This window comes from Nothobranchius furzeri, chromosome 7 (assembly GCF_043380555.1).
Source record: "Nothobranchius furzeri strain GRZ-AD chromosome 7, NfurGRZ-RIMD1, whole genome shotgun sequence".
NCBI classification, from domain to species: domain Eukaryota; kingdom Metazoa; phylum Chordata; class Actinopteri; order Cyprinodontiformes; family Nothobranchiidae; genus Nothobranchius; species Nothobranchius furzeri.
The window spans coordinates 64,998,166-65,008,165 of record NC_091747.1 but is presented as its reverse complement, the minus strand read 5'-3'; the positions used below and the strand labels follow the sequence as shown (position 1 = coordinate 65,008,165).

At 54.0% G+C, this 10,000-nt stretch overlaps 1 protein-coding gene across 1 annotated transcript in view; it reads left to right on the top strand.

Moving 5' to 3' along the window:
- LOC107373288 (receptor-type tyrosine-protein phosphatase mu) overlaps nucleotides 1-10,000 on the top strand; it is a gene marked incomplete in the record, with an annotated part of 175,322 nt that overhangs the window by 43,292 nt on the left and 122,030 nt on the right. Inside the window, 5 exon segments of the mRNA XM_070553545.1 lie at nucleotides 5,162-5,240; nucleotides 5,346-5,461; nucleotides 5,532-5,706; nucleotides 8,271-8,383; nucleotides 9,954-10,000. The exon segment at nucleotides 9,954-10,000 is cut by the window's right edge and continues 134 nt beyond it. Coding sequence (XP_070409646.1) covers nucleotides 5,162-5,240; nucleotides 5,346-5,461; nucleotides 5,532-5,706; nucleotides 8,271-8,383; nucleotides 9,954-10,000 — 530 coding nt within the window.

Below are 10,000 nucleotides of genomic sequence, written 5' to 3'. Positions count from 1 at the left end.
TTCTCACTAGGACATGATGGCCGGAGAGAAAAGGCAGGAAGCGCTTCAGGGCCAGAAAGACCGCGAGGAGTTCCAGATAATTTATGTGTCCCCCAGAGCTCTCTGCTCCACACACCCCTGACAGAGCGACCCTCCAGGAGCCCCCCCCCAAGCTGACAGGCTTGCATCTGTCGTGACCACTTTCCTCACGAGAACCAACCCCAAAGGCACCCCTTGTGCCAAGAGGGAGGGGTGACGCCAACAGCGGAGCGCCGCGACGCACGCTGCAGAGACCGTCACCCTGCGCGCTCTGTGGCGCACTGGAGAGAGACCCAGAGAAGCCACCCAGCGTTGAGAATCTCTCATGTGTAGACGGCCGAGTGGTACCACTGAAATAGCCGACGCCATGAGACCCAAAAGCCTGAGGCATAACGCAAACCGCACCGAACGGTGTAGGCGGAAGCGCGCCAGGCAGAGCGAGAGCGCGTTCACGCGCGGTGTCGAGAGACGGGCCGTGAACGCCCCTGAGTCCAGATTCAGACCTAGAAAGGTTATTTTCTGGGAGGGGAGTAGAGCGCTTTTCTGCCAGTTTATTCTGAAACCCAGACCACACAAGTGAGGGATCACAACCAGCGTGTTTGACGCTGCCTCCTCTCTGGACCGTGCCAGCAGGAGCCAGTCGTCTAAATACGTGGCCAGCCGAATGCCCCTCCCTCTCAGAGGGGCGATCGCTGCCTCCGTACACCTGACAAACACCCTCGGGCTCAGCGAGAGGCCGAATGGGAGCACGGTGTATTCGTAACACACTCCCTGAAAGGCAAACCTCAGAAATTTCCTGTGTGGAGGGTACACGGGAACATGAAAGTATGCGTCCCTCAGGTCGATTGAGGTGAACCAGTCGTTCTGGTGAATCAGACGCAAAAGGGATGAGAGCGTGAGCATTTTGAATCTGTACTTTCTGAGGCATCGGTTCAGGGCCCTCAGATCCAGGATCGGGCGAATCCCGGTCCCTCCCCGTTTCGGGACCAGGAAGTACCTGGAGTAGAAACCGCTCTGAGACCGATCGGGAGGCACAATGCATATCGCTCCCTTCTCCAGCAGGGAGGAGATTTCTCCCTGAAAGATGTGAGCTGACGTCCCCTGGGCGTGGGAGAACACTACGCCAGAGAATCGAGGAGGAACAGAAGCGAATTGGAGCCTGTAACCTCTCGAAATAGTTCTCAGCACCCAACGTGAAGCAGAAACCGCTGTCCATTCCTCCATGAGAGTGGAGAGCGGTGACACAGCCGTGACACACGGAGCAGCAGCTCCCTCCAGAGGTTGTGGGGCAGCGGTGCTCGTGGCAACCACTGCGCATGCGCGGGGGCTTTGTGCTTTGACGGCCCAGGCGTACGGGGACGACCCGTGGCTGGCGGATAAGTCCGCCAGGGGCCGCCCACGCCTGGAACTGCTCATGGGCAACATTTTTATTGATTTTTGCTGCGCCCTTGACATTTTGTCTGGATGCGGCAGCGAACTTTTTAATGCTCCTTGAGCATGACATGTTTGTGAAAAACAATGTGAGTGCTTGTGACGTGTGTTTTGAGCCGACACAGCCGGCTTCACGTCCTGGCCCCACCCTGGACCGCTCGGGGACTCTGCCGGAGGGGTTCCGTGAGGGGGGGAGAAGGCACCATGGCAACATCGAACAGGAGGAGCTGGCGAACAGGGAACTGCCAGCTGCAGCGTCCGGAGGGAAAGAACTCTGTCAGGCTGCCCTCTTCTTCTTCCTCACCTGCTGACCGCCGGGTCGGGTGGGTTGTCCCGGCGGCAGAGCGGCTTGGTTGCCGGATCTCTGAGGCCAAACTGGTCGAGGCGCTGAGCCCGAAGGAGCTGGTTGGACAGTTTGAGGCTTCGGGCGCTTTGGGATCCGGAACTGAGGCTGGGCTCGGGCAGCTGCCTGAGGCAGGTTCGGCCGAGCCGGCAGCGCCGGTGAGGGCTTACGGGGAAGGCAGAGATGAAGGGCTTCATCCTCTTTCTTTTTGGCCTCACAGCGTTGCTGCATTGATGCCAGGGCAGAGCCAAAAATGCCTTCAGGCACGATTGGCATGTCCAAAATGTCCTCCTTCTCTCTATCAGAGAGGTTGGAGAGGTTCAGCCATCGTGCACGTTCTTGAAGCACCATCATGCCCATAGCTTTTCCCGTGGCCTGGACCGCGCAGCGCTGCACACGCAGGCAGATGTCGGTCAGTACGGTGATTTCCTCCCACACCTCCGGGTCCGGCTTCGTATTCATGTCCTCACAGAGCTCGGCTTGGTACGCCGAGAGCATGGAGGAGACATTCAAAGCTCGGGCGGAGATGGCGGCAGCCTTGTACGCCCTCTCGTTCAGCGCCGACTGGAAGCGGTCCGCCTTCGCGGGGAGAGCGGGAGGCCTGGAGGAAGTTGCCGAGAGCCGTGGGTGCAGGTGGGCTGCAACCAGCGGTTCCATCGGTGGCATGCGAAGCATGCCAGCCTTCTCCATCCCCTCGAAGTGCAGCGAGGAGGCTCCTTGGACAGGAGACCTGGAGCTGAAAGGGCGTTTGTCCCAGGAGGACCTCACTTCTTGGAGAAGCTCCGGGAAGGCGGGAAGGAGGGGCTTTGCCGCTCTTGTGGCCTGAGGCAGCTTCTTTCCCTCGTAGCGGGATCTGACAGCCTCAGTGACCACGGTGGGCCAAGGGATGTTGAGCCTGGTCGCAGCGCGTCGGCAGACTGACTGCATGTCCAGGTGGGCGGCCGGAGAAGCCGCTCCATCCCTGGGAGAGGACGGAAAGCTAGGCATGGAGGCCTGAGCGATGGGGAGAAAAACGTCGTCATCCTCGTCCTCCTCTGAAATGAGGAGTTCCGAAGTGCCCCCGTCGTCTCCGTAGTCCAACTCCAACACGTCCTCGACGGGGTGGCTCGGACCGGCCGGTTCGAGCTGTGAGCCCCAGCTGAGTTCGGCACACGGTTCCGGATCCGGGAGGACATGATCGCTGGCGTCCCCAGGCGGTGGCCCAGGGGCCGGCAGGCAAGGGTCCTTCCCCGACAGGCTAGCTTGGCGCGCTAGCTGCCGGCGAAGGCTCTTCAGGCTGAAGCAAGCACAGCTCTCACATGACCCGGGGACTTCCAATGCCAGCTGGGCGTGTTCCAGCCCGAGGCAGCTCGAGCAGACCTTGTGCGGGTCTGTGCTTGAGATTTTGTTCCCACAGGTACAGAGGCGAGCTCCTGCGCCGTCGACTCTTCTGGTGGGAGGAGCGGCTTCCATGTAGGCTAACTGGTGTGTTAGCCAGAGAACGAACAGATGCACTGGAGTGTGAAGCTGCTCGTTATGCCCCGAGCCTATGGTGAAGGCCAGGACAGAAGGACAGTAAGTTAACGTTCGGCGACGGAGAGAATATTAGAAGGCTCCGTCTGTGAACAGTTGAGCTAACTTACCTCAGAGATAAGCGACCACCGAAGCGAGAAGAGGTGATTGAATAGTGCGTGCGTGGGGACGCTTGCTACTTATAGTAGCAGGGGGACGCGTACGTCACGGTCACTGGCCAATCAGGATTGGCGTATTGAGATGAGTGCTTCTGAGGAATCCGCGGAGGGGCGTATCCCATAGTGAGACATCGAAACGAATGTTAAGAAAGAGAACCCATCGTTTAACCATTTCCGGTCTACTAGTGGTAATCAGCGCGGGTGCACGCGGACATAAACCGTTCTTGGTCAGGCCAACGACTAAATTGTTTGTCTAATTTATTAGAATTGTGTTGAACCATCTAAACCTGTAAAAGGCACCGGTAATGAGCTGACTCAGCTGTTTTTTTGTTCAAGAGTGTGCACGGACAGCATGCACTTCTCGTGCACGAGCTTACTATTAAAGCTGCAGTTACGCATTTGGCCTGAAGGGGCAGTCAGGAGCATAAAATGCCCCCAGGTCTCGTTTGTATGGTTGTGTGTTAATACCGTTTCTGTGTGTGTGTGTGTGTGTGTGCGTGTGTGTGTGTGTGTGTGTGTGTGTGTGTGTGTGTGTGTGTGCGTGTGCGTGTGTAAGTGTGTGTGTGCGTGTGCGTGTGTGTGTGTGCGTGCGTGTGTGTGTGTGTGTGTGAGTGTGTGAGTCGTGGAGGATGGCTGCTTATACTGAGCCAGGATTCTCTGGGGGTGTCTTCCTGTTAAAAGGGAGTTTTCCTCTCCACTGTCGCTGCATGCTTGCTTAGTATGAGGATTGCTGTATAGTCACTGACACTAGTCAGTGACTTGATGCAATTTGCTGGGTTCCTTATATAGGAAACATTATTTCTGATTGGCTTAATGAACTGACCTGAATTGGAATGTTTATTATGTGAAGTGCCTTGAGACGACTCTTGTCGTGATTTGGCGCTTTATAAATAAACTTGAATTGAATTGAACTGAACTGAATTGAGGGCATGCTAGGCTCCACCCATTGACACAGTTTGGTTTAAAAATGATAAATAGATGCGAACAGGTGCTGCAGGTGTGACTCCTGTAGTAACACACCAGGAGATGTTTGCTTGCTCCATCTATTAGACTGGTTCCTCGGTGCCGTGGTCTCCTCCTCTGACTCATTCAGACAGAAAGGTGAGTCCCAAGAACTCACAGGTAAAATCCCAGAAACCAAAAGCCTCTCAGAAGGAACTAACCCTGCAGCTGACAGGAAGTCTAACCCGTTACTGACCGAGTTATGGAGGACTACGTGGACAAAGGGGTAAGAAACGACTGGTAGGCAGGAAAGGAAGGAGGGAGGAGTGCTTCCGTCTTCTGGGCGCCAACAGGAAGTTGCACCAGTCTCCCTGTTGATGAGATTGTAAAGTGGACAGCCACAAACACACACACACACACACACACACACACACACACACACACACACACACACACACACACACACACACACACACACACACACACACACACACACACACACACACACACACACACACACACACACACACACACACACAGGCCTATTGTTGAAAGCTGAGTCCGTTTCCATTGGAGTCGGTGTGTTTGTGACGGCCTGGTCCAGCTGTGCAGGGCCACTGTTAGAGAACAGGAGGGCCTGGGCACTCGGGGCCACAAGTGGGTTTCAGGAGGTCCATCTTTATGTCAGGGTGATGCTCGGCCTCCGAGGGCAGGAGGCGGTTCGACTGTAAGCCTCTGGTTTGGATCTGCTTTACAGGTGGTGCTAGAAGCAGTCAGCACGGGTCAGAGAGGAGTCCTGGCCGTCAAGGACATCATGCTGCTGGGACACCAGTGCAGTGAGCACACACACACACACACACACTTTTCTGATTTGATCACGACATCACTTTCAGGAAATGCCGGGTCATGGGACCTTTGAACTGTGTGCTGTGTGTCCTCAGTGAGCACGCCGCACTTCCTGCATATCAAAGGAGTGGAGGTGAACGCGGGACAGACGGCCACCTTCCACTGCACTGTTAACGGACGGCCGCAGAACAACTTGTTGCTCTACCTGCAGGTGATTTGTTCACATCCACTGGAGATCCTGGTTCTGGTCATGTGACCCATTCTGACTTCCTGGTCTTTAGGGGATAGGAGGTCGTGAGGCCATCGTCAAGGAGACCAGACTGGTGAACTCCCGGCGCTACGTGGTGAACTTTGATGTGAAAAACACGACTAAAGGCGACTCTGGACGCTATCGGTGCATCGCCCAGTCAGAACGGGGTGTGGGCGTGTCATCCTACAATGACCTGACAGTTAAACGTAAATCCTGCCCTTCTGATTGGATGACAGATCTACTGAATGTGTAATGCTTTTGCGTGTGTGTGATAACGATGTCTATGGTGATATATTGTCTTCTTCTGACTCTCCACGGCTAGATGACCGGATGAATTGTAGAGCAATAATTAGAATGCCGTGTCATAACATCTCACCCTAACCCAAAACACAAGCTCGAAGGTTGGAACTGGCGTGGAAAAGAACCGTTTTCCTGATTCTGTTCTTCCTTTTTCAGATTGTTCTTTTGCTCAGAGGTTAGGTTTTCTTTCAGGTGAACTACTGCAGGTAGAAGGAGGCCGCTGCGTTTCTCTCAGTAGGACTGCAGGTCTCTTACTTTCTTCCACTTTTGTTAAACTGCGCTCAGATCAGCTGTGCTGGTCTGACGGTGCCCAGCAGCAGCACGGAAGCTCGATGTTTCATATTAGTGAACGTGAAGGAATAAAACCCGTAAAAACGATCAATCATTACACAGAATTATGTTTGTTAGGGTTAGGGTGGGACTGATGACCTCTGTAGTGGGTTAGGGTTAGGGTTAGGGTGGGACTGGTGACCTCTGTAGTGGGTTAGGGTTAGGGTTAGGGTGGGACTGGTGACCTCTGTAGTGGGTTAGGGTTAGGGTTAGGGTGGGACTGATGACCTCTGTAGTGGGTTAGGGTTAGGGTTAGGGTGGGACTGATGACCTCTGTAGTGGGTTAGGGTTAGGGTGGGACTGATGACCTCTGTAGTGGGTTAGGGTTAGGGTTAGGGTGGGACTGGTGACCTCTGTAGTGGGTTAGGGTTAGGGTTAGGGTGGGACTGGTGACCTCTGTAGTGGGTTAGGGTTAGGGTTAGGGTGGGACTGATGACCTCTGTAGTGGGTTAGGGTTAGGGTGGGACTGATGACCTCTGTAGTGGGTTAGGGTTAGGGTTAGGGTGGGACTGATGACCTCTGTAGTGGGTTAGGGTTAGGGTTAGGGTGGGACTGATGACCTCTGTAGTGGGTTAGGGTTAGGGTGGGACTGATGACCTCTGTAGTGGGTTAGGGTTAGGGTTAGGGTGGGACTGATGACCTCTGTAGTGGGTTAGGGTTAGGGTGGGACTGATGACCTCTGTAGTGGGTTAGGGTTAGGGTTAGGGTGGGACTGATGACCTCTGTAGTGGGTTAGGGTTAGGGTGGGACTGATGACCTCTGTAGTGGGTTAGGGTTAGGGTTAGGGTGGGACTGGTGACCTCTGTAGTGGGTTAGGGTTAGGGTTAGGGTGGGACTGGTGACCTCTGTAGTGGGTTAGGGTTAGGGTTAGGGTGGGACTGGTGACCTCTGTAGTGGGTTAGGGTTAGGGTTAGGGTGGGACTGATGACCTCTGTAGTGGGTTAGGGTTTAATAACTGTTCTAATGATCGATGGAGCAGATGTTATGGAGGCAGCATCCAGAGTTTCAGACATGCGTTACGTTGCAACTGTCAAGCGTGGCTGTGGGTTTGAGTCTGCTGTCCGTAAAATATCATTAAAACTTCAGACCTCCTTACTGCGACGTACACTTCATCTGCGTCTGGCCCTGAGGCTGGTTAGCCTAACGTATGCTTCTCCATCAGCTGGAAAAGCAGTTCCCCGCCAGGACAACAGAGGGCGTAGCGGCATTCTGAGGTGTCCTGCCACCATTACAGTCACGTATCCAGTCCACGATCGTGTGTTTATGTAGTTTTGTCTGCTGCTAAATATCGTTTTACTTTCCGAGGGGCAAAGGCGAAGCTGTGGACGAGTTTACAGGAAGCAGCGTCCTGATCAGTCACAAGCTTGCAGGGTCCATCACTTTGGACGGATGTTTAAATTTTGGGCACGACTCCGTCGCCCTCTGCGAGCCCAGCGGAGCCTCTGCACCAGCAGGTAGCGGCGTCTGTACACCGATGCAGACGGAGAAGTGTGACCCTGGCTTTAGCCCACTCGCCATGTCGCTCTGTTGAAGCTCTAAACCGTCGCGCTCCTTGATGATGTCATTTCCGGTGAGCCAGTAGTATAAACTTTACATCATAGACAGAAATCATCATGGTTACACCGTGCAGTACTAAGTGTGTGTTATCAGGTTAGAATGTTTCTGACACACGCACGCACACACACACACACACGCACGCATGCACGCACGCATGCACGCACGCACGCACGCACGCACACACGCACACACACACACGCACGCACGCACGCACACACACACACACACACACACACACGCACGCACGCACACACACACACACACACACACACACACACGCGCACACACACACACACACACACACAGGTAAGTGTTGCCTGGACACAATGAACACATATCACACACACGTCTTCCTTCATGTGTGTGTCCACAGTGTGAGATGTGAATTGGGTCAGGACTAAGTGGAGCAGCTCCACTGAGGATTCTGGGTAATAGAATCCAGGTCTGCTGTGATTCGCCGAAGGTCACGAATATTAATTAACTTGTTTACTCCTTTGCTTCTCGTTAAGAGATCTGTTAAACCCTGAGGGGGGTGTGTTGGTGGTTTTGGGTCAGACTGATCTTGGTTCTGTTGTTCCTTTAGAACCCCCTGTACCAATCGCCCCTCCCCAGCTGACAGCAGTTGGTGCCACGTACCTTTGGATCCAACTCAACGCCAACTCCATCAACGGAGATGGACCCATCATCGAGAGAGAGGTGATCCCGTTTCCGGTTGGGACCTGATTGGGTTCTGTTGGGGTCTGTTGGGGTTCTAGGGTTGGGTGATGGGATGGGGGTCCAGCGGGTTTCTGCAGACATTCTTTGAGCTGTACAGCAAGGTTGCACTGGACCTTCACGAGGTTCTGCTAGCCTCCGCTGGTAAACCAGACGTTCGGATCACAGAGCGGCTCCGTACAGCGTTGCTCCGTGTCCAAAACTGGGAGCGCCTTCCATCGCATGTACCATACCAACTTTATTTATAAAGCATTTTAAAACGACGTGGCAGCCGACCAAAGTGTTGTGCAGATAAAAGTAAAACACAACATAAAAACAGGAACACATTCAATAATTAAAGTACACAACACAGCCGTAAAATCACCGTCAGTAACAGAAAACATCATAAAAATAATAAAAGTGGGTGTCCAGTTTCATCCCCAGGCTGGTAACGTGCTGCTTGAGGTCGTCTGGGAGAGCGTCCAAATCAGAAAGTGAGTGTGAGATTTTGTTAGGAGCCATGAGGAGTCTTCAGAGAACTGTCGGCAAGCCAGTCCCTCACTGCAGCCAAACACCGGCCCAGAATGCACCTGTTCACAGCCAGGTAGATCTGGCAGTCATCTGCATAGAGATGGTAGCTTAGGCCATATTTCCTGTGGGAGGGGGGGGCCTGCAGCCCTCCGGGGGGGGATCCGGAGTAAGGCAACCTGGACGCTCCACAGAAACACAAAGGGGTGGTGTTGCTGGACATTCTGCCCAGTTTCATGGCTTTTTCAGGCTCTGAACCCGGAGTGATGAATGACCCGCACTTATATAAAAGGTGTAGCACCTGTCTGAGTCAGAGGACTCCAAAGCTCTTTACTCCACAGAGGATCATTCATCCATTCACACGCTGGTGGGGATGAGCTATGGTGTAGCCACAGCTGCCCTGGGGCGAGCTGACAGAGGCGAGGCTGCCGAACACAGGCGCCACCGGTCCCTCTGACCACCACCAGCAGGCAAGGGGGTTAAGTGTCTTGCCCAAGGACACAACAGCAGAATTCTCTATCCTTAGCCGGGATGGAACCTGCAACCTTCCCGTTACTGGACAACCCGCTCAACCTGTTGAGCTACTGCTGCCCTGAAATGACCGCAAGCAACAAGGCAGCAGGCAGAAAGCATCAGAGCAGCCTGTGACTCCGCCCCCTAGCCAGTCAGCAGTCTCCATGCCAGCCTGGGTCAGCGCACTACGAACCACAAGGAAGCAGGGACTGGACAGTAGAGGGAGATACTGAACCAGGTGGTTGGAAAAGGTGGCCAGATTAAACCACACCCACTTGGGTCACACTGAGTAGTGCCATTGGACCAGGCCTTTGAGTAGGTCTTCAAGTTTACACCAAAGGTCCTTTGAAGGAGCACCAGGAGATCTGGGACCTTCTAACAAGGTGTCGTTCATGCTTGTTTCTAAGCAGGCTACATCTGTTCCTGAGGAGGACCTGTTGGTAAATGAGGGAAGCTTCTGTGATTCTGATGGGCCATGAGGAGGTCCAACACCTGTGCAGGACCTTACGTGTAACCCTCCTTTGTTCTTCAGGTGGAGTACCGAACAGTGTCGGGCATGTTGATAGACACCACACCTGT